The sequence below is a fragment of the Moschus berezovskii genome, chromosome 6 (assembly GCF_049115385.1).
Source record: "Moschus berezovskii isolate FMDL1 chromosome 6, NW_MosBer_1.0, whole genome shotgun sequence".
NCBI classification, from domain to species: Eukaryota; Metazoa; Chordata; class Mammalia; order Artiodactyla; family Moschidae; genus Moschus; species Moschus berezovskii.
The window spans coordinates 62,721,536-62,746,798 of record NC_142465.1 but is presented as its reverse complement, the minus strand read 5'-3'; the positions used below and the strand labels follow the sequence as shown (position 1 = coordinate 62,746,798).

Below are 25,263 nucleotides of genomic sequence, written 5' to 3'. Positions count from 1 at the left end.
AAATGTCAAGAAGTCAGTAGAGGGAAGCTAAAAACTTCTGAGGGGAAGTGAATTCTGTCTTAACCAAAATACACAGAGAATGAAGGACAAAAGTCACCTGAGCATTCAGAAACTTACAATGAGCACTAGGAAAACCATTTCTTTTCACCTGAGATATTTTAAAAGACAGATTTCTGGCTTCACCCCAACTTAATAAATCTGAATCTCAGTCAGTTCAGTCGCTCAGTCGTGTCCAACTCTTTGCGACCCCATGAATCACAGCACGCCAGGCCTCCCTGTCCCATCACCAACTCCCAGAGTTCATCCAAACTCATGTCCATCGAGTCGGTCGGTGATGCCATCCAGCCATCTCATTCTGTAGTCCCCGTCTCCTCCCACCCCCAATCCCTCCTAGCATCAGATTCTTTTTCCAGTAAGTCAACCCGTCGCATGAGGTGGCCAAAGTATTGGAGTTTCAGCTTTAGCATCAGTCCTTCCAATGAACACCCAGAATTGATCTCCTCTAGAATGCACTGGTTGGTCCACTCCAAATTTTCCCCAAAAGTACTAGGGGCCTTCCAAAAAAGCTTTTCCTTCCTACAAACAGGTTATCTCAGCTGCAGGAATGTGAAGGGAAAATGAAAGGAATCACAGCTGACTCTAAGGGACACGAGTCATGTTGACCTCTTAGAACTGAAATAGAGGAGCAGACACTCTTACCAGTGCAGTTTAATACAGGAAGAACATGCCAAAACAAGATCAGGGAACACCTCAGGCATATGGGGAAGAGAGAGAGGCAAACAGGTTCAAGCACACAAAGGTTTTTTTTTTTCCTATAGAACTGATACAGAGGAAGTTTCAATGAAGTGGAGAACAGACAGAACAGATGCTCTTGTCTTAAGGCTCGTATGTTTTGCTTGTTCATTTAGAGCACTAAAGAGATCCATCATATAAAACCTCTCATCTTGTAGATCTGTTCATTTCCAATTGCTCTTCCTCCTGAAACATTTCATACCCAAGCATGAACAGGATAGTAAAAATTCTAAAACTGCCTCCTTTACTCTATACCCCAATAAACTTCTCACCCAATAAATACTTTCTAATACCCAGACACCAAGCATTTCAAATATGATCTCCTTCTCAATAAGGTATATTCACTGCTAGGGATTTTTTTAAAAATATATTTTATTTATTTTATTTGGCTGCACTGGGTCTTAGTTGCAGCATGTGGGATCTCGTTCCCTGACCAGGAATCAAACCTGGGCCCCGTGGACTGCAAATTCAGAGTCTTAGCCACTGACCCACCAGGGAAGTCCCACTGCTAGATTCAATGTATATATAAAATCCCAATGTGGGACACTCTGAAAATACATTTCTATATCTGTCCCAACAATCTGCTCTGGGGATGAGAAGGTAATGGGTTAAAATATTACCTTAAAAAATATGAGAAAAGAGTAGTAAAGAAAAGGGAAGGGAGCAAAGAAGTTAATATCTTCTAAATCTTAACAAGGGACTTTATATTTCATTAAAAACAGGGTCTTTGCTAGTTTGCAAATATCACGACCAAGGATCCTCCTATAAAACATCTCATGATCTGATGATACTCTATCTCATTCCCATTCCCAACTCCAGAATCTGTAGGATTTTCTTTTACCCGCTTCAGCTTTCAGGCATAAAAAGCAACTTCACTATTTACTAAAATGAGCTATATAATTATCAAACCTTACTTGAATCAAACCCATTGTACTCTTTAAAATGTTACCACTCCTTAGCAATGTTAACCCAACAAACAGTATTACTCAAGTATTAAAATACACCTTAAACATTCCTATAATGCTACTGCTCTCACATCATGAAGAACTTCTGGACACTAAAATTACATATCCTCCCAAGAATTAATAACACAAACACATACAAAATCCCCCCCAAACAAACAAACATCACCCCACACTTTTTCCTTCCATACAGATTTTGAAAGACTGACAGATTTGGATTCAGACAGTTAGTTCACATTTCCCCAGAGCTAGGGAGAGTATCTATGGCTTCCCAGGTGGCGCAATGATAAAGAATCCGCCTGCCAATGCAGGAGACGGGTTTAATCCCAGGGTTGGGAAGATCCCCTGGAGAAGGAAATGGCAACCCACTCCAGTATTCTTGCCTGGGAAATCCCATGGAGAGAAGCCTGCTAGGCTACAGTCCATGGGGTCGCAAAGAATCAGAGAGGACTGAATGACTAAGCAGGCATAGGGAGATTGGACAGCCATTACACTGCTTAAGACAGCCAGGCTAGCTTACCTGTCACCCCAAAATTAAGACATACAACTAGACATATAATCAGGTATGATTTACAGATGGGTTTTAAAAATCTTATGTACTAAGAGTGGCACCTTTTAAAAAACTGGCACTCAGGGACTTCCCATGTGGTCCAGTGGTTAAAACTGCTTTCACTACAGGGGGCACAGGTCTGATCCCTGGTTGGGGAACTAAGATGACATGTGCTGTGAGGCACAGCCAAAAAATTCTTTTTAGTAAATAAAAATTAAAAACTGGTATTCAGAGAATGATCTCACCTCAAGAACTTGGTTGGCAAAAACAGTTAAAGGTATTTAAAAGTAAAGCAGACTCAAAAGAATGTAGTATTCCCCTCCTTCTCCAGAGTTTGTTTACTCCTGCAGCAAAGACTAAGGGGGACCACAGAGAGGCATAAAACTTGTTTTTTCTCAAAGTCATCAGTTCTGACATGTTAGAAGAAGGAATGCAAAGACATTAGTGGGGATGGGGTATCAAGCAGAGGAAATAAAAAAGACTGAGTTTTTCCTTACTACAAACTTTCATACCTTTAGTTCTTTGGGTTCAAATGAAATGAATGAAATAAGAGAAAAATAAAGTGAAATGGTACAAGATTCCACATACCTTAGGTGCGTATAACCCTTTATTAGAAACTTCTCAAAAATCCAATTTACAGTGAACAGAGCAAAACACTAGCCATAAATGTTGACACAGCACCAAAAATTTCATCTTGCTTCCTCCCATTTTTCAAGTTTTTCCTCTAAAATACTCAATTTATACTCTTTAACATTTCTCCAAAATTTTCTTCTCATCCACAGCCAGGTAAAAAGTGTTTGTGTGAGGTTTAGGGCACAGAGGGAGGGTAGAAGTTGAGCAAAGAAAAACTTGACTCTTATTTCTCTAGTTAAAATTAGAATACATTTTCAACAGTCCTGGGCAGGAGAAAAATTCCATTCTGCCTCTTTGCTCTTCCAAATTCCTATAGCCAAGTGGTTCAACAGTAGTTGAATGGCACACATAATGACATCATTGATTGGAACCATAATAGAAGGGAGTGAGAAGAGTGGGTTGGGGGGGAAGTGGAAGGAGGGAGGTAAAGATGTATTTGTGTTACAGACAAAAGACAAGTTCTGTTCCTCAGCAGGGACAAATGAAGAACCAGATGAGGGGATAAACTGAGGTCAGAGAGTTTTGCCTATTGTTTCCTCTTTAAACAGCTCCTTTACCACTCCCTCAAGATTCGTTCCAATGGACCGGTATAGAAGTGGATGGGAATAGAAGCAGCATGTGTTTTTATCTTAAAGGAGGCAGAAGAAAAAATATATATTTATTTTTAAATTATTATGAATTAGAAGGGGATTTAAAGGATTAGTTAAGATTTTGGCTGGGCCCTAAAAGCTCCCAGAAATGCTAAGGACTATGTGGGGTTGGTCTCGGCTTTTCTGAAATTCATCTTCTCTTGACAGTCACTCTCAACTGCCATCTCTTTCTAATATATAACCTGTTCTTATCTTTTCTTATTGATTAATGTAAGTTAAAATAATATAATTTTTCAAGTGGAAGAAGCATTTTTTGGGAAACTGACAATCTAGGATGGAGGATGAGGGGAGGGAAATTTTCCCCCAAAGCCCTTTATCAATGAAATACAATGACTGAGAGGATCTATACTGACATTTTTTTCTATCTACAATCCTACTACCTGCATTTTTCTTGAACTCATGGGGCACCCTGAGAAAAGGAAATAGTGGATTAAGTTTGCACTTGGCCCAATTACTGTTGCTTAAGTATATGTGGACAGAATCCAAGCCTACTCAGCATGCTACTTTCCCAACTTGCCCTGGAATCTAATCTTTTACTCCTTTAAAAAAACATATCCTACTAAACTCCTTACCATAGCTTATGGTTTATCAGGGCTCTTATAGTTTCAATGGCATATGCATTGTCCCACAGTTCCTCCTTTGTATTTTTTTTGGGGGGGAGGTATGCTGTGTGGCACATGGAATCTTACTTAGCTCCTAAAACAGGGATTGAACCATGCCCCCTGCATTGGAAGCATGGAGCCTTAAACCACTGAACGCCCTGGGAAGTTCTTCCTTTGGAAGAGGTTTGTATACACATGCCTAAACTCTAACAAATCCCAATTATAAGCACTGAGAAGGCTGGTGACCAAATTCTTCTTTTTGTTCTTTGTGGCCATGTCATGTAGCTTGTGGGATTTTAGTTCCCTGACCAAGGACTGAACCCAGGCCCCTGACAGTGGAAGTGCGGACTCCTAACTACTGGACCACTAGGGAATTCCCTAAAAGTCTAAATCTATAGTGTGATCTTCCTTCTCTCCATATCCAACTGACTAACCTCTCTATCAAAACCCACTGCTGAAAGGGAGAAACAGACATTTATTTATTCCAGATGGTGGACGGGAATCGTGATAGAATCAAATAGGCCTTGCAGAAGAGCAAGAATGGAGACAAGCTATAATGAAGTCTGTATGATACAAGACACTGGTGTCCTCTTGCACTTGAAACTGACTCTTTGTCCCAACTTTCTCTTTGATATCTCAACACATTTCAGTGACAAGTTCCTCAAAAAACAAGGCAGGTTCAATATCTCTCTCATTCTGAAGTGGTTCATCCCCACCACCAGTGAACAAAAATAACTGTACAAATGATTCATGAAACCTATCACTGCAGCCACCCAAGATTCTTCCAGTTACCAGCTTCAGCAACAAGAAGATAGTCAGTAGAGGAATATTTGTTTTCAAGCTTTTTATATCGTAAAACTGTATAACACAGAATACTCACAGTAAAGAAAACTGGCAAAACCCACAAATATGGAAAAAGTAGCCTTTAGGGTTTACGGGTCCCTTAAGATAACTCATTAGGACAGTTACCTTTATGAAGAACTACAAGTAGTGAAAACTTAGTAATAATATCTCAGTAGAAAAGGAAGGAAGATGTACTAACGTCAATATTTACTAGTACTAATCAAAAATCAAGAAGCCATAACACATGTCCCTCACACTGTCAGGAAGGGAGAAAAATATAAACCATACTCGTTTTCTGCTTAGTGCCTGGGCCCGTTATTTTCGTTTCTTTGTAGTATTTATCTAGTTGGATTTTCTGCAACTTCCTAAAGCATCAATTTTCACTTTTCCAAACATGTTAATGTTTGAAAACAAAACAAAAAATATAATCCATTCAAATCAGCTACATTAGTTAATAACACATTTGTAAGCCCAGACTTAACGTACTATGACCATCACATATCAACTGAGCTAGCTTCCCATCTATTTCCCTTATCCATTCCTTTTAGAGATGAATTTCTTATATGCCAGGCCAAGTCCTTCACCAAGAGGACTGATCTAAACACTACTTCTCTTAGGAGGCTTGGAAAACTAACTGAAAGGAAAAAAAAAAACACAACCAGTCAAGCACAAGACTGAAAACTTAGCTAGTGATCAATCAGAATCAACCAGACAGAGATTATTTATCTGGGTTTTGTTTTGTTTGAGGGGGTAGGCGGTTTCTCAGCCCAGAGTCACTATGAGGCTTATAGGAGAAAAGGCACGCCATTCTATCCTCAAATAGTCCAAAGAGTTAGAAGGGACAATTTACAGCCTCTTATGTAAAAAATGTCTATAAATGCCAGTGCCATTCTTTGCCCTGTCACTTCCCATTATCCTAAACCAATAGGATTCTATTCACTGAGACCTGAGCTAGAAACATGAACGGACAGGCCTTTCTTGAGCAGGGGCAAAGAGGTAAGATGACTGGAGGGGGGAGCCAGACTTCTTTAAGTTTCTGGGTATTGCCTAATGTGTATACTGTTGTTGTTTAGTCACTAAGTCATGTCCACTTTTTGTGACCCCATGGACTGTAGCCTGCCAGGCTCCTCAATCCATGGGATTTCCCAGGCAAGAAAACGGGAGTGGGTTGTCATTTTCTTTTCCAAGGTATTTTCCTGATCAAACTCACGTCTCCTGAATCTCAGATTCTTTACCACTGAGCCACCTGGAAAAGCATACAATATACTTGTGGACCTAAAAGCTGAAATACGTGAGCTGTCAAGCAGAAATCAGCCTAGGAAGGGTAGCAGATAGTCAACATTCTCAAATTTATAATATGCTGGAGATGGTCAGCTTGTGACAGTTAAAAAATCTGCCACAAACACTATGCTCACTCCTTTCACAGATTCTATCATATCCACTGGTCTGCAGTGGAATCTACTGGAGAGAAAACAGGATGCAACAAGAACCTCAAGCTGGATCAAGGAAACACAAACTCTATGCAATGATAATAGGAGGTGGTCTCTCATTGCCCCTTTTAGGAAACTAGGATGAAGAAGCGGTATTGCCACACCACCTACTAACCTCCATTATTTGTACCGTATCTGTGCCTTAGAAGACACAGGACTTTTAAAACTTAGAAGACAGAGGACCAAATTACAAAGGAGGAGGCAATACTGGAACCCAGGAGCCCAGGATGAAGTGAACATAACTGTGCTAATCTGGTTGCTCCATAAATACAAATTTAATCATATCACTAACCTCTGGCCAACCAAATACTAGGTTGCAAATCATTTCTGGTGATAAGAGAACTGTTAAACACAATACTTTGAACCAAACAACTGTTACAGAAAATGTAGCTGGTTGAAATTTCAGGATCTGGGTCCAGGACACTTAAGTTCTAGGAAAAAAACAACACTTCCTCTTCCTGGTCTTCCCTGGTGGTCCAGTGGTTAAGAATCTACCTGCCAAAGCAGAGGACACAGGTTCAATCTTGGTCCGGGAAAATTCCACATGCCATGGGGCAATAAAGCCCATGCACCACAACTACTATCTCTGCTAGTTCATCACAACTACTACAGGCTCTCACCTGTGCTCCAGAGCCTGAGAGCCACAACTACTGAAGACCCCAAGATGAGAAGTCTGTGCACCACAACTAGAGAGGAGCCCCTGCTCGCTGCAACCAGAGAAAGGTCAAGCAGCAATGAAGACCCAGTGCAGCCACAAATAAATTAATTAACTCAACCCTTCTTATCTCAAACATTTCCTCTAATTTCTCTCCTCCTACAAATTCACTCTGAAACTGCTTATATTCTACAAGTACTAAAAAATTCTGGGCAATGGTCCAAATAAGTGGTCTGAAAAAGGATTTCTATGCTGCTTTCAAGTATGAAAGCTGTGTGGGAGATATAAGCTAGACTTGAGTTGTCCAATGCACATGTGGCTCTTTAGATTTAAAACAATTAAAAATTCAGTTCTCAGTCACATTAACTACATTTCAGGTGATAAATACATGTGACTACTGACTAGTATAGAAGAATACCTTGATTTATCATGCTTTGATTTATCGTGCTTCACAGATAGCATACTTTTCACAAACTGAAAGGTCTGCGGCAACCTGTGTTAAGCAAATCCACTGGAGCCATCTTTCCAAAAGCATTCACTCACTTCATGTCTGTGTCACATTCTGGTAATTCTTACATTTCAAACCTTTCTATCATTGTTATTATATTATATTTGTTATGGCGATCTGTGATCAGAGATCTTTGATGTTACTACTGTAACTGTTTTGGGGCACCACAAACCATGCCTATATAAGACAGTCACCTTAATAAATATGTGTGCACTGACTGCTCCACCCACAGGCCATAGCCATTTCCGTCTCCCTCCCTCTTCCCGGGCCTCCCTATATCCTGAAACACAGCAATATGGAAATTAGGCCAATTAATAACTCTACAATGGTGCCTAAGTGTTCAAGTGAAAGGAAGAATTGTACATCTCTCACTTTAAATCAAAAGTTAGAAAGGCATGTCAAAAGCTGAGACAGACCAAAAGCTAGGCCACTTATACCAAACAGTTAGCCAAGATGTGAATGCAAAGGAAAAGTTCTTGAAGGAAATTAAAAATGCTACTCCAATGAACATTAGAATAAAAAATCAAAACATCATTATTGCTAATGAGGAAAAAAAAAATTCAAGTGGTCTGGCTAGAAGATCAAAAAGCCATAGTATCTTTTAAATCAAAGCCTAATCCAGAGCAAAGTGCTAACGCTTTTCAAGTCTATGAAGGCTGCTGAGATAGGTAAGAAAGCTGAAGAATTCTGAAGCTAGAGAGCTTGGTTCCTGAGCTTTAAGGAAAGAGCCATATCCATAACATACAAGTGCAAGGAGCAACAAATGCTGATGTAGAAGCTGCAGCAAACTGTCTAGATATACACATCTATATAAAACAATTAATGAAGATGACTACATCAAACAGATTTTCTTTGTAGATAAAACAGCCTTATATTGGAAGAAGATGCCATCTAGGACATTCACAGCTAGAGAGAAGAGGTTAATGGCTTCAAAGTTTCAAAGGACAGGCTGACGCTCTTGTTAGGAGACTAATGCTGCTGCTGCTGCTGCTAAGTCACTTCAGTCGTGTCCAACTCTGTGTGACCCCATAGACGGCAGCCCACCAGGCTCCCCCGTCCCTGGGATTCTCCAGGCAAGAACACTGGAGTGGGTTGCCATTTCCTTCTCCAATGTGTGAAAGTGAAAAGTGAAAGGGAAGTCGCTCAGTCATGTCTGACTTGTAGCGACCCCATGGACTGCAGCCTACCAGGCTCCTCCGTCCATGGGATTTTCTAGGCAAGAGTACTAGAGTGGCTTGCCTATGCTTTCTCCGAGGAGACTAATGCAGCTGGTGAATTTACATTAAAGCTAATGCTCATTTGCTGCTGCTGCTGCCAAGTTGCTTCAGTCGTGTCTGACTCTGTGCGACCCCATAGACGGCAGCCCACCAGGCTCCCCCATCCCTGGGATTCTCCAGGCAAGAGTACTGGAGTGGGCTGCCATTGCCTTCTCCATGCTCATTTACCATTCTGAAAATCCTGGAGCTCTGCTTGTGTTATGTGTATTGACCAACAAAGCCTGGATGACAGCACATCTGCTTACAACATAGTTTACTGAATATTTTAAGCCAACTGTTGAGACCTACTGTTCAGAAAAAAAGATTACTTTCAAAGTATTACTACTCCTTGACAATGCACCTGGTCACCCAAGAACTCTGACAGAGATGTAAAGTGAGATTAATGTTGTTTCCACTCCCTCTCATACAACATCCATTCTTCAGCCTACCAATCAAGGAATAATTTCAACTTTCAAGTCTTATTTAAGAAATTCTTTTCATAAGGCCACATGTAGTGATTCCTTTGATGAATCTGGGCAAAGCAAAGTGAAAACCTTCTAGAAAGGATTCACCATTCTAGATGACATCAAAAACACTTTGATTCATGGAAAGAGGTGTAAAAAATCAACATAACAGGAGTTTGGAAAAAGCTGATTCCAACACTCATAGGTGACTTTCAGAAGTTCAAGACTTCAGTACAGGAAGTTAACTGCAGATGTGGTGGAAACAGCTAAAGAACCAGAATTAGAAGTGAAGCCTGAAGATGGGACTTAACTGCAGAAAATCGGTAAAATTTGAATGGATGAGGAGTTGCTTATAGATGAGCAAAGAAAGCGGTTTCTTGGGACTTTCCTGGTGGTTCAGTGGTTAAGAATCCGCCTGCCAATGCAGGGAACACAGCTTCAATTCCCTGTCCAAGAACTAAGATCCTATATAGTTTGGGGCAACTAAGGTATGCCACAACTACTGAGCCCACACTCTAGAACCTGTGCTCTGCAACAAAAGAAGCCACCACAATGAGAAGCTTGCATACCACAACTAGAAAAGCTCTCAAGCAGCAACAAAGAGCCCAGGCACCACAATGAAGACCCAGGACAGCCAAAATAAATAAACTTTAAAAAAAAAAACGATTTCTTGAGATGAAATATACTCCTGGTGAAAATGCTGTGAATACTGCTGAAATTACAACAAAAGATTTAAAATGTTACATAAACTTAGTTGATAAAGCAGCGGTTGGATTTGAAAGCACTGACTCCAATTTTGAAAGAACTTATTCTGTAAGAAAGATGATATTAAACAGCATTGCACAGTACAGAGAAATAATGTGGCAAACCTCACTGTTGTTTTAAGAAACTGCCTAGCAAATATATTTGTCTACAACTCCACACACAATCACATAAAACTAACAAATCTAATCACATGGACCACAGCCTTGTCTAACTCAATGAGCCATGCCCATGTAGGGCCATCCATGATGGACGGGTTATGGAGGAGAGTTCTGACAAAATGTGGTCCACTGGAGAAGGGAATGGCAAACCACTTCAGTATTCCTGCCTTGAGAACCCCATGAACAGTATGAAAAAGTAAAAAGATAGGACACTGTAAGATGAACTCCCCAGGTCGGTAGGTGCCAAATAAAGATTGAAGGCGAGGGAAGGGGACACAGAGGATGAGATGGTTGGATGGCATCACCGACTCAATGGACATGAGTTTGAACAAACTCTGGGAGTTGGTGATGGACAGGTAGGGCTGGCGTGCTGCAGTCCATGGGGTCGCAAAGAGCTGGACATGACTGAGGGACTGAACTGAACTGACAACTCCACACAGCATATAATATTTCCTTCATGATAGCACTTTTTTTAGGCAATAAAGTACTTTTCAATTTAGGTATGTACACTACTTATTTGTGACTCACTTTATTGCAATAGTCACTGTACTGTGGTTGTCTGGAACTGAATTCACAACATTTCTGAGGTATGCCTGTATTACATAACAGATTATTCAATAGAACAACACTGTGTAGAATATTTCCATCATCACAGAAAGTTCTATGGAACAGTGGCGCTCAGCAAAAAACAGGAAGGACATTTTCTTGGGCATTTTACTGGTTTATGAGGCAAATTAGAGCAAACCACTGCTAACAGGATAATTCTGAAAATCAGGATTTATGATCAATGCAAATGGAATCTATACTCAAAGAGAACATCTCAGAAAGTCACAAGGTTCCAAGAAAAGTAGTCCTCGGAAGAAACCATATATACTCTAGTATCAGTCAGTTCAGTTCGGTTCAATTCAGTCGCTCAGTCGTATCCGACTCTTTGCGACTCCATGAATCACAGCACGCCAGGCCTCCCTGTCCATCACCAACTCCCGGAGTTCACTCAAACTCATGTCCATCAAGTCGGTGATGCCATCCAGCCATCTCATACAGTGCTACTCAAAATGTAGTCTGCCTCCTAATGCTTAACCCCCAAACTGTTACCAGCCTGCAATAAGTTCAGAAACCGTTTAAAAACTTCCAAAGTAATTTAACACGTCTTTGACATTTTTACTTCACAAAAGTACCTCTCTACAATGAATGGGAAAATTTTAAAAACTAGACTTTCACCACAGAATTTGGGAAGCACTACTCTAGAACAAAAGTGTGACAATGAATGTTAGAACAGAGCTCATACAGAGTTCTCCCAACTACCACCATCTCATTTTAACTCCTTAGAATTTAAAATAGGAACTAAAATCTTATATAAATGATCAACTGAAACACAGAAGTCAATTGACTCAAAGTGATAAAACCTGAACTGAAAACTAAGGAAGAAAACTATAGTTTATACTGAGAGTCAAAGTACCACTATGTTCAGTTCAGTTGCTCAGTCGTGTCCGACTCTTTGCAACCCCATGAATCACAGCACCAGGCCTCCCTGTCCATCACCAACTCCTGGAGTTCACTCAAATTCATGTCCATCGAGTCGGTGATGCCATCCAGCTATCTCATTCTCTGTCATCCCCTTCTCCTCCCGCCCCCAATCCTTCCCAGCATCAGAGTCTTTTCCAGTGAGTCAACTCATCGCATGAGGTGGCCAAAGTATTGGAGTTTCAGCTTTAGCATCAGTCCTTCCAATGAACACCCAGGACTGATCTCCTTTAGAATGGACTGGTTGGATCTCCTTGCAGTCCAAGGGATTCTCAAGTCTTCTCCAGCACCACAGTTCAAAAGCATCAATTCTTCGGCGATCAGCTTTCTTCACAGTCCAACTCTCACATCCATACATGACCACTATGTTCAGTTCAGTTCAGTCGCTCAGTCGTGTCTGACTCTCCGCGACCCCATGAATCACAGCACACCAGGCCTCCCTGTCCATCACCAACTCCCGGAGTTCACTCAAACCCATGTCCACTATGTTAGGGAACTGCAATTATTTATTACAACTATTTATTCTCCACAACATGGTGTCAGGTATTGCTCCTAGTTTTATAGATGAGGACTAAAGAAGTTCAGTAATTTGCTCACAATTAATAAACCTATCTTTTCATGTTTTACTCAGCATCCTGTGGAGGCTGAAAACAGGTCAAATATAGAGAAAAATTCCAGAGAAGAGAAAAGACTCATATCCTTGTATAAGTCAGGTGGACAGCACAGAGCAACACACAAATTCCTCTCAGGAATGTGTCTATATGAGCTAAGTAGTAGGAGATGTCCAAGTTTGTTAATCAAGGACTTTGTAGTTAATATTGTTTAATGATCATGAGGCCTTTGTGCTGTTTAGTCTCTGAAACAATGAAGGCCTTCAATGATGTATTCTCGGCATCCATTAGACTAGTTACCCATTTATAACCTTGACTTGGAAATATACTTCCTGTTTCCAAGCATGTACCCTCAAACCCTGGGTTAACTAAATACAAAAAAAGCCCAATTGGCCCCTCCACAGTGTAGAGTACAGCTGCCAATATAGGTAGCAAAATGCTACCTTATCCTATCTGCTACCTGATCTTAACTGTAAGGAAGTTACCCTGTAATAAACTAATCCACCTATTATATGGAACTGCTTCATTTTTCAGTATCATGATACCATCTCAGTTCAGTGGGTACCTTTTGTACCTCTGCCTTCCAACACACAAACTAATACAATTCCCTAGAGGAGTGCAGTTATTGTTGAGATTCTCAGATTCCGAGGCCTCATATACAAAAGAAGGAGACAAGATGAAAATCAGGGCCCCTTCCCCCTGCAAAACACAAATGACTTTTGGTTTATAATAACTCTTCCCAATTAAGCTGCATGTGGTTTAAGAATTATATATTCTGCCTCCCTCTCAACTCCCTTATTTCAGTCCACATAAACCACCAAATACTCCTACTGAATACCGATGGTCTCACCATCAAGTTGGGCAAAAAGACATGATGTTGTATTTCTAGTAAACATAAAAAAATGTAACCCAAAGGGAAGGAAGATGAAGCACAGTTGTTTTCAAGGTTATGAGTCCCATAGGGACACAACTTTTATATGCTCAGCCTTTTTTCTGAGCAGAAGTATAACTACCATCAGATCAGTTTTTTCCAACAGATTTCTAGACAGCTAAATGCTTCCATACTTGAGTGGGAAATATTTTTTTTTCTAATGATGGTTTTTCTGATTTAAAATAATCTTCCCTTAATCCAACTATCACCTCAACAACCAAGAAATATGCTCTCATCCTCACAGAACAAAGATTAAGAGACTACTAGCTCTAGCATTTTCTCTAATGTGCCTAGCAAAACTCCAAACGCAACAATGTCATGTAGAATTGATCACTCCACAGGGCATGGTGTCAAAAAAGTCATCTTGCTTAAACTAAACAGTGTCAGTTAGCAGAAGGGTAGAAAGAATAAAAACTTTCTCAGTGTTCTTCTATAGAATCTCCAAATTTTATTTTCAGGTATCTTTGCCTAATGACAAGACTGTCTTCCCCTGATTATTTAATTTCTAATATACCTATATCAGAAGTTAAAGCAGATGTAACAAGACTGAATCCAACATCTTAACTAAGGAAAATATAGACCTTGTTCTAACAGCCAGTATGGAAGTTATGCAAAAACAACATGTAGAAAAAAACAATTAACTCTGTGAAAAAATTCCCATAATGTAATCAATAGTGAGAGGAGGTGCTAGTCAAAGGACTGCATTAAATGAAGTGCTGAGTAGCCAGCTCTATTCTTAGGACAGTCATTTCCAAACTATGCAGTCCCAAGCTGCTCTAATGTTGCAAAAATAGTACCTTACCTTTCTGGAGATTGAAGAAACATTCAAACCAAACCTTTGGGCTCTTTCTTTTAGCTTATCCAGGTTAACCTACAAAAACATTGGGGGAAAAACATATTAAAAAAAAATCAAAACAGAAAATATAGATGTAAAAGCTATGATCCAAAGCAAAGAGTTCAAATAAGCCTGCTGCTGCTGCTGCTAAGTCACTTCAGTCGTGTCCGACTCTGTGTGACCCCACAGACGGAAGCCCACCAGGCTCCCCCATCCCTGGGATTCTCCAGGCAAGAACACTGGAGTGGGTTGCCATTTCCTTCTCCAATATGTGAAAGTGAAAAGTAAAGTGAAGTCATTCAGTCATGTCTGACCCTTAGCGACCCCACGGACTGCAGCCCACCAGGCTCCTCCATCCATGGGATTTTCTAGGCAAGGGTACTGGGATGGCTTGCCATTGCCAATAAGCCTATACAACATCAAAGATACCCTATGAGCCAAATTAGGAAACTAAGCAGCACTCATTCATGCCACTAATTATTAAAAGACCTCTCCTGGAATGCAGTGAGAGATTTAGCCCTGCCTCCTTCATTCATCAAAGGTGGCAAAAGCCTAAGGAGGGTTTAAGATCAAAGTAGGCCAAACACTGCTTGAAAAAGCAAACAAATGTCTAAATCATCACCTCTAAACAAGTCCATCATTCACAGTTCAAAATTGTTAATTTCTATACCAAGCCTTTGCAGGTAATTCTTAACTTGATCTCCTAGCAAACAGAAACTATCACTGAAGCTCTCCATTCTTCAGAAGACAAACACACTACCAATACCCAACTGAATTTTCTTACTTCCTTTTGGAAGCCTTGATATATAGGATGATATAAGGATATCTGGGACATTTCCTTTACAACTACCACTGCTAATAACTACTACTACTACTAAAACATTTCACCTTCACTTTAATTATTAAACTGTAACTCCAAGAGCAAGATTTCATAAAGTGAAACATGTTTCACAGCATCTGTTTGCATTTTCTAAGCATGCTGACAAGTCATAATAGTCCAGAAGACATACTATCCTAATCTTTACTCTCTAGTATTTAACAGGTAGTGTTGAAAATGACCAGTATCTACAGACAGAACTCATAAGTTGCTTCCATAGGTTCTCCTGTGGTAATTAAGAGTCAGACATCATCCAAAAGCCACTGGGTGAGGTCAAAAACTCTAGTACCACAGAAGTTACACAGATTATCCTCTAGCTAACAAAATCTATTCATTTTTTCCTAAGAAGGGTGGTAGGAAGGAAGATGTTTATGACTCTGAAGGTGCAAGAATTTTCCTGACCTCTCAGTACCTCAAACAATTCATTCTATTCAGAACATAAAACACTGTACTGAGAACAAGTCACCAAATTCATATGAACTGTTTCCTCTATCTGGAGAGAGGGAAGAAATCCCTAATTTAAAACTAACTGTATAGAGTTAAGGTTAAAAGAAAAAAAACCCGAATTCTTACCATAGGTTTGGTGTCAGACGACAGGCCTAAAGAAAGAAATAAAAAAGTTTTATTTTATATTCTAAGAAGTCATAAAGAAAGCTGACAGTCTTGAAATGAAGTTAGATAGGATAAAAATCATATATAGGAAAAATGTCCTTTATCTAATAAAGTTGAAGGAAATGCAGAGATGACATCTAGAGACCATATCTGCATTCACTGCCGCTGGGAACATAAAATAGTATAGCCAATTTGGAGAAGTCTGGAGGTTCTCCAAAGAGTTAAACATAGAACTTACCATATGACCTAGCAATTTTACTTATACGTATATACCTCTAGAGAAATGATAATACATAACCACATAAAAACTTGTATATGAAAGTTCACAGAAGGAGAGGGAACTGGACTCTGTGGGAGAGGGTGAGGGTGGGATGATTTGTGAGAATGGCATTGAAACATGTATATTATCATATGTGAAACGAATCGCCAGTCCAAGTTTAATGCATGATACAGGATGCTCGGGGCATCATCAGGGATGAACCAGCAGCATTACCCATAGTAGCCAAAAAGTGAAAACAACCCAACCATACAGTCAACTGAGGGGCAGATAAAACAGTACACATCAGTACAGTGTAATATTACCCAATAAAAAGAAATCCTAAAATAGGGATAAACCTGGAATACATTATGTGAAGTGAAAGAAGCCAGTCACAAAGACCATGAATTGTATGATGCTATTTATATGAAGGCAAACTAACACACATAGAAAAAGTTACTAGTTGCTTGTGAGGACAGAGAAAGCAGATGAGAAAAGCTAATGGGTATGGGGTTTCTTCTGGGGGTGATGAGAACATCCTAAAATCAGACTATGATGATAGCTGCACAACCATCTGAATATATTTTAAAAACACTGGATTATATACTTGAAGAGGATGAGCTGGATGATGTATGAGTTGTATCTCAATAAAGCTGTTCAAAGAGAAAGACATTATATCTAGACAAAGGTGCAGAGCTACTATTATAGACAGTTAAAATTATGGCTACTTAAAAGCCAATGTTCTGGACTTCCCTGGTGGTCCAGTGGCTAAGACTCCATAATATTCCCAATGCAGGAGGCCTGGGTTCGATCCCTGGTCAGGGAACTATATCCTGCATGCTTCAACTAAGACCCAGCACAGCCGGATAAATAAATAAAAATATTTTTAAAAAATTTTAAAAATAAATAAATAAATAAAAGCCAATGTTCTGTCCTGAAATTATCACTTAGAAGCAAGCAGCATATTAGCCTCTAGGCTCAACCTTATTCTAGTCAATAATTATTTACATAAAACTTGTCAGAATTTTAGTTTAAGCAATCTCAATACTGCAACTGACTCCCTAACTTTCCACTGTAAATTTCAGGTATAAACTCAATTTTTTTTTTTTTTTAATTAACTCATTCATTCATTCATTTTGGCTGCACTGGGTCTTTGTTGCTGCACGTGGGCTTTCTCTAGCTGCAGTGAGTGAGCAGGTCTACTCCTCACTGAGGGACACGGGGTTCTCCTTGCGGTGGCTTCTCTTGTTGTGGAGCATGGGCTCTAGGGTGCACAGGCTCGGTAGTTGTGGCAGATGGGCTTTAGTTGCATACAGATGGACCAGGGATGGAAGCTGTGTTCCCTGTGCTGGCAGGGGGATTCTTAACCACTGGACCACCAGAGAAGTCCTGGCCTCGATTTTTACCATAACCTATGTACTAGGAACTATTTACATATTTTTATGTTCACCCATAAAACAATATTTCTTTTTATTTTATTGGTCAACTTTCCTTCTCAGGCTAAGCATTAATTTTAACTTTAGTTTTTCTTCAAATAACACCATTAAATAATATCAACTTCTAATATTCCATTACCAACCCTATGATCTCTCTCCTGATATAATGAAATGTCAGGAAATATTTTGTTTTTAAAGCATGTAGCCACAGTGATCAGAATTTTGCTGGTCTTTTAAAAGTCACAATGAAACTCTACAAGATCTTTGGAGGACATTTTCTTAACAGACTTGAAACTTTTAACAGGCCACCAGGAAGTCTGTATTTTATCTGTCAAGTACATTTAAAGTCTCTCAGAACAAGTATTATGTTCTTTTTAAAAAGAATAACATCTTTCCCTTAATTTAATACAGATACATGTTCACTGTAAAAAATTTAAAAACTTAAGCAAAAAGAAGTCATTCAAAATTCCACCAACCAGAGACAATGAATGTTATCAACTTATTATATATCCCTCTAATCTTTTTCCTATCCATACATGTATTGGGAAATGGGAACATATTACAAATATTTTATAACTTGCTTTCCCCACTTTCCTGACAAATGGGACAGATACAACTTTAAACAGTATTACTTTAAACATCTTCATGGTTTTCTAACTGTACTATGGTACACATTTACTTAACCAGTTCTCTATTGTATATTACACTGTTTCCAGTTACTGATCACTATAAATAATACAGTGATATAATCCTTGAGGTTAAATCTTTAAGCATAACCAAGATTATTTCCTTGTAAATTCTTAAAAGGTAAAAGATACTCTTTTTCCTCTTGCCACTCACACTAGGTAATATAACACTGGACAGGTACATAATAATTATATGCTGATTTGAGACACCAGAATAAAGCTGGTACTAGAACCTTCTCTGAAGATATCCAAGAAAAGGAAAACAAATGTTGGCACTGCTTCCTACTCTCTCAAACTTTAGCACCTTCTCTAAATTGCCTGGAAAGGCTTGAAAATGGCTTTACCTAAACCAGAAAGGTGAATATAATAAAACTCTTAAAGGCTGCCAGAGCTAATAAGTTTACCTTAATTTGGAGAAATAAAATTTGTTGTGCCAAAAAAGTAAAAATGTAAAGATAACTTTTTCACAAGTCTCTATATTCTTACCTTTTGATGGAACTGGAGAAATCCCAAATCTGTAGAAAGAAAAACAAGCTAAATTTTAGGAAGCTGTTCACACTCCTGGATTGTATCCGTGTCAAGTGTACATATGGCACTTCTTGCTTGTGATCTCAAGCCTTGCAATCATTAGCTAATTCTAACAACTCCATGAAAGAGGTTCAGTTGACTCTTTTTCTCACCAAGAGTTCGGAGAATAAACTAAAATGTAGCCTTATCAGAATTGGCAGTAACACTCAGTTCCTGTCTTTTTCCTATTACAAAAACCCTGCTTGTTAACAAAACCCAATCTACAGCTACTATATCCAGTCAGTAGACACGTTCTGAACAGAGCCAAGAGAGCCTTTATTTTCAGCAAGGCCTCTATTCTACTTAAAATAAACTATATTTAAAACCTACGGCACACCCTCACCTTAATATTATCACTATCTCAGATCTAAATAGCTGGGAACACTCACCTAGCTGCCCGGGCAGCTTTCTTACTCTCCAAACTCACAGGTACATTGAATCGTTCAGCTCTCTTCTGCATCCTCTAAGTGATAACAGACAAAAAAAGGGCAGAGAAAATTCAATTCTTGGTTTCCTTCTTTTAAGAGAAAAGTCATTTAGAGATGTGTATCTTTAGAACATCAGGAGTAATTTCTTAAGGTCTAAACTGAGTTATACTGACAATCACAGAGGATATCAGGTTGTATCCATCCCAGGGCTTAACTCAACAGCCCTTTCCAGAAAGCAAACACAAAAAGACTATTATTACATTCATGTCCTCAAAAACAAAAGGGAAGGAATAAAATAAAACCCACATTCTACATCAAGCCAAGAAGACAAAAGCTGTGTTTGGTTGACCTTTGAAAATGGATCAAAGGAACAGCTTGGTTCCAACACTGGTTGTGTACTCTTTCAGTTAGAAATGAGATCCAAAAAAAAAAGAAATGAAGCAGCATTGTCCTATGCCATCTCTACTTTAAACATACAAAAAAGCCCACAAATCTTGACTGGAACCTAATTTCAGAGATTCTGCGACAGAATCCAGAGAAATTTCTATCTCATCAGCTAGCTAGTAGTAACTGGTAAGTGACATCTCCCCTTTTAACTTTTCATCTCTTTCAAGGTACGATCCTCTCAAACTCTAATCCCAGTTTATAAACATCTTAAAAAGAGTTACCACTAAGACCAGAACACTATACAAAAGATTAGGGCTTCAAAGGCAACTATGCCAGCCCAAATATACTCCCAAGTGTAGCTGGTGTAAAAATATATCACTACCTAAATCTGTTAATACTGATTTTCTGCCTATGAGTAAATATTTTAAAGTGATGACACAGAATAAAGGGTAAGAAACAGAAAGATATATATAGACTGCTCTTCTGAAACAATGACCTACCTCAGTCTGTGGTATTTCAGATGTAATTTTTACCACTTTTTTCTCTGCTGCCCTGGAAAAGAGATTTTTAAAATCAGAAAACTGATATTCTAAACCGAAACCTTAGAATTGTCTAAGAATTCACCTGAATCATGTTCTCTGTCCCATATCTCCCTGTCACCTTTCAGATCAAAAAAGCATGAAGCCCATCAGATTTTTCAGTTTCTGAACTGTCATCTATTCATAAAAAAGTTCAAATAACAGACTAAGTTACTTTACTATAAGAAAGCAACCAGAAAATAACTGTTACACTGAGCTGAGGGAAATGTTCAAAGGACACTGGAAATCATTTCATTTATTTTTAGGAACTTTAAATGTACTTCTGGACTAATGACTATTCCTCCAACCCTTATTTAAATACCAGCTCTCAATTTTCATCACAATTAATGAGTGCTCTACAAGGTCTGGTTTCCTTCTTTTACAAATCCCTTATATCTCCCATGGGACCATAGCTCCAGCTGGAAGAGTCAAAGTGGGACAAATAAAAATGCCAAAGGGAGTGGGAAAAAAAAAAGGCTAAGGGAAGTTTGTATTAGGAAAACATGCTAAGTTACTAGTCAAAAGGTTTAAGAAAAAACAAAAGCGGAGGGACCAGAGGGGCGGGAGACAAAGTTCGGAAGTACCCAGGATAAATGGAAGGGCATTAACCCTCCACCAAACAACTCCCATAAAACTGTGGGTCATAACCAGTCTCATTAAGGTCCCTCATTTAGAGACATGGGCGGCTTTTGTTCCAATATCCCGGACACTTTTCCCATTTGATGCCCTGAAAGGTAGTAATGGTTTAATGGCATTTTCAGAGGAAGTAATTCTGGAACAGGAACTTACTCTCTGCTCCATCCTTTTGTTGGAGGTCCCTGGACTGACAGATAAGCAATGGGAGCCCCCTGCTGACCATAACTAAGTCTTGCAATATTTAATTGCCCTGGTTTCAGCAGGGGGGTGGGGTGGGAAAAAAAAAATCAAACTAGAAACAAGTAATCTTTCTGGAGAATATCAAGGAAAGACAAAGTGAGGAGATCTCCTTTTGAATGTTTAAAGGATTTTTTAAAAGAAATTTCTGATTTTTTTCCATTTCCTAATCATCCTTCCTTCCCCAACCCTCTCATTTTCTTCAGGCAGAAAGGGACAAGTTTAATGTTTTACTTGAAGTCCAATGCCATTAAAATAGCAGTCCTCTTCACCAAACCTCAGGCTAATGACTTCCTCCACATTCTCATCAGTACACCTCATGGCAAAAAGGGAACCTGAGAGGACGCTTCCTTCAGATCTGTTCCAACTCCCAAGGCACAATTAAGCTCAAGCAATAAATACACATCATACTCTGAGGCTCATGTGAAATCTCTTCTCTTCACTGAGAAGTTTCTCTCGTACTCATAGTCATACACAAACTTTCTCCAAACCATAGGGACCCTGAATCTTTCTGTACATAATTTACTCTAACTGCTGCTGCTGCTAAGTCGCTTCAGTCGTGTCCGACTCTGTGCGACCCCATAGACGAAAGCCCTCCAGGCTCCCTCGTCCCTGGGATTCTCCAGGCAAGAACACTGGAGTGGGTTACCATTTCTTTCTCCAATGCATGAAAGTGAAAAGTGAAAGGGAAGTCATTCAGTCGCATCCGACTCTTCGCGACCGCATGGACTGCAGCCTACCAGGCTCCTCCATCCTTGGGATTTTCCAGGCAAAAGTACTCGAGTGGGGTGCCATTGCCTTCTCCGACTCTACCCACTACTAGCCCTCTAACAAGCAAAAACACAACCTCTCCCACATAGTCAATTTCCTTGTTCAGAAATTCACTGATAAAATTAAAGCCCTCTAAACAAGAGAATTATATATTTTACATATTATAAAGATAACTACGAATTCTCAAACTTCACTGTTTTTAACCCGCACAGGCTAATTATATCACCATATTTACTTCATCTTCCTTCTTGCCCTCAGTTCAGTCACTCAGTTGTGTCCAACTCTTTGCAACCCCATGAACTGCAGCACTCCAAGTTTCCCTGTCCATCATCAACTCCCAGAGCTTGCTCAAACTCATATCCATCCAGTCGGTGATGCCATTCAACCATCTCATCCTTTGTCATCCCTTTCTTCTCCTGCTTTAAATCTTTCCCAGCACTAGGGTCTTTACCAATGAATCAGTTCTTCAGGTCAGGTGGCCAAAGTATTGGAGCTTCAGATTCAGCATCAGTCTTTCCAATTCAGGACTGATTTTCTTTAGGATTGACTGGTTTGATGTCCCTGCAGTCCAAGGGACTCTCAAGAGTCTTCTCCAACACCACAGTTCAAAAGCATCAATTCTTCACTCAGCTTTCTTTACAGCCCAACTCTCACATCTACACGACTACTGGAAAAACCATAGCTTTGACTAGACAAGACCTTTGTCAGCACTGTCTCTTCTTTTTAATATGCTGCAAAGTCTGTCATTATTTCCACCATTTCCCCATCTACTTGCCATGAAGTGATAGGCCAGATGCCATATCTTAGTTTTTTGAATACTGAGTTTTAAGCCAGCGTTTTCACCCTCCTCTTTCACTTTCATCAAGAGGCTCTTTAGTTCCTCTTCACTCTCTGCCGTAAGGGCAGTGTCATCTGCATATCTGAGGTTATTGATATTTTTCCTGGCAATCTTGATTCTAACTTGTGCTTCATCCAGCCCAGCATTTTGCATGATGTACTCTGCATGTAAGTTAAATAAATAAGCAGGGTGACAAAATACAGCCTTGATGTACTCCTTTCCCAATTTGGAACCAGTCCATTGTTCCATGTCCAGTTCTAACTGTTGCTTCTTGACCTGCATACAGACTTCTCAGGAGGCAGGTCAAGTGGTCTGGTATTCCCATCTCTTAAAGAATTTTCCAGTTTGTTGTGATCCACACAGTCTAAGACTTTGGCATAGTCAATAAAGCAGAAATAGATGTTTTTCTGGAATTCTCTTGCTTTTTCAATGATCCAATGGATGTTGCCAATTTGATCTCTGGTTCCTCCGCCTCTTCTAAATCCAGCTTGAACTCGTGGAAGTTCTCGGTTCACTGTTGAATCCTCACTTGGTTAATTTTTCATTATTCTGCTAGTGTGTGAGATGAATGCAATTGGGCGGTAGTTTGAACATTCTTCAGCATTGCCTTTCTTTGGGATTGGAATGAAAACTGACCTTTTCCAGTCTTGTGGTCACTGCTGAGTTTTCCAAACCTGCTGGCATATTGAGTGCAACGTTTTCACAGCATCATCTTTTAGGATTTGAAATAGCTCAACTGGAATTCCATCACCTCTACTAGTTTTGTTCATAGTGATGCTTCCTAAGGCCCACTTGACTTTGCATTCTAGGATGTCTGGCTCTCGGTGGGTGATCACACCTTCGTGGTTATCTGGGTCATTGAGATCTTTTCTGTATAGTTCTGTGCATTCTTGCCACCTCTTCTTAGTATCTTCTGCTTCTGGTAGGTTCATACCATTTCTGTCCTTTACTGTGCCCATCTTCACATGAAATGTTCCCTTGGTATCTCTAATTTTCTTGAAGACATCTCCAGTCTTTCCCATTCTGTTGCTTTCCTCTATTTCCTTGCACTGATCATTGATCCTTCTTGCCATGTAAGTTTCCAAAACCTCTCTATTTCAAAGCTATCCCAAGACTCCCCTGGAGGTCCAGTGGCCAACGCAGGAAACCTGGGTCAGGGAACTAGATCCCACAAGACACAACTAAGAGTCTGTATCCTGCATGCTGCAACTAAGTTCCAGTGCAGCCAAATAAATAATTTTTTAAAAAAGCCTGGAGAATCCCATGGACAGAGGTGACTGGTCGGCTATAATCCACAGGGTTGCAAAGAGTTGGACACAACTGAGCGACTAACACTTTCACGCTCAGGATGGAATTTCTGGCTCCAAGTCACCCTTTGAGGAACTGCCTCATTTTGTACTGCTTTGTGTAAAAATAAAGACATGAAGACCAAAAAAACACAAAAGCTATCCCACTGGCCATCTTCTCAAGGCATGTTATCTAAACAAAAACCTCCTGTAATGGGCAACAACTAAATGGCTTTAGAAAGCAGTAGTATTTGACAAAATCTAATAGAACACTAAAGGAATATCCTCTCTAATGCAGCAAATTCCCTGCTAGAAATGTATCCTTTGGACATACTTGCATAAATTTAAAAGTAATTTTATAAGGAGGTATAGCACTGTATGTTTTGCGATTATGAATAATCTAAATATCCATCAACAGGAGACTGGTAAAATTACTATTCACTTTTAGAATGGAGTACTATTAGCTGCCACAAAGAATAAAATTCTAAGTTGTTAACTAAATCTTGTGACAGGTTCACAGGGGTCTATATAGTATTCTCTTAACTTTTTTATAAGCCTGTAATATTATATAACAAGTTACAAAAACAGAGACCTACCACTTACTAGGATAATTATCCTCATTTCATACAGCTGATGTGAGGATTAGATGAGAATATATGTAAAACACTTAGAACCTTGCCTACTATATAACTAATTTTTTTTTTTTGGCCTTGCCACACAGCATGCAGGAACTTAAGCTCCCCAACCAGAGATCAAACCCATGCCCCCTGCAATGGAAGCATGGAGTCTTAACCACCGGAATGCCACAGAAGTCTTTACATCTAATAATTAAATAAGGACATTATATGATGATATAGAAAGATCTCCATATGTGGGAAAAAACATCAGGAAACCAACAATATGCATCGTTTATGTACATATACATATATACACACTATATAAAATATTCCAAAAGAATATACTAAAAACCTCTGGGAAGTCAGGTGGAGGTACAGACAAAGGTATTTAATTTTGTTTTCTCTTTTTTTGGGGGGACGGGGGGCTACACCACATGACATGTGGAATCTTAGTTCCCCAACCAGGGATTGACCCTTTGCCCCCTACACCGAAAGCTCAGAGTCTTAACCACTGGACCATCAGGGAAGTCTCCTTAATTTTCAATTTATATACTCTTCTATGTACTGTTTATGACTTTTTACAAGTACACATATTGCCCTTTATAATTGAACAGACTATTACAGCTATGAGGAGCAAAAATGTTAAGAAGGACTCAACTGCTCTTAATGTGCTGGTGCATAAGATGGCCAGACATTTGTGGGGAAACTCCAAATAAAAGATGCTTATGAACAACCTTGTGCAATAATTTAAATAAATCAAGATCTACTTTTCATTAACACTTTGTCCTCCCTTCCTCCACTGTAAACCAGAAAAGAAGAGAG

General features: G+C 39.5%; 1 protein-coding gene across 1 annotated transcript in view; it reads right to left on the bottom strand.

Moving 5' to 3' along the window:
• Nucleotides 1-25,263, bottom strand: part of SARNP (SAP domain containing ribonucleoprotein) — a 48,595-nt gene that overhangs the window by 12,091 nt on the left and 11,241 nt on the right. Inside the window, exons 5-9 of the mRNA XM_055394269.2 lie at nucleotides 19,979-20,030; nucleotides 19,053-19,126; nucleotides 18,583-18,611; nucleotides 15,680-15,705; nucleotides 14,197-14,265 (exon numbers count right to left, since the gene is read on the bottom strand). Coding sequence (XP_055250244.1) covers nucleotides 14,197-14,265; nucleotides 15,680-15,705; nucleotides 18,583-18,611; nucleotides 19,053-19,126; nucleotides 19,979-20,030 — 250 coding nt within the window. The remainder of the gene's footprint in view (nucleotides 1-14,196; nucleotides 14,266-15,679; nucleotides 15,706-18,582; nucleotides 18,612-19,052; nucleotides 19,127-19,978; nucleotides 20,031-25,263) is intronic.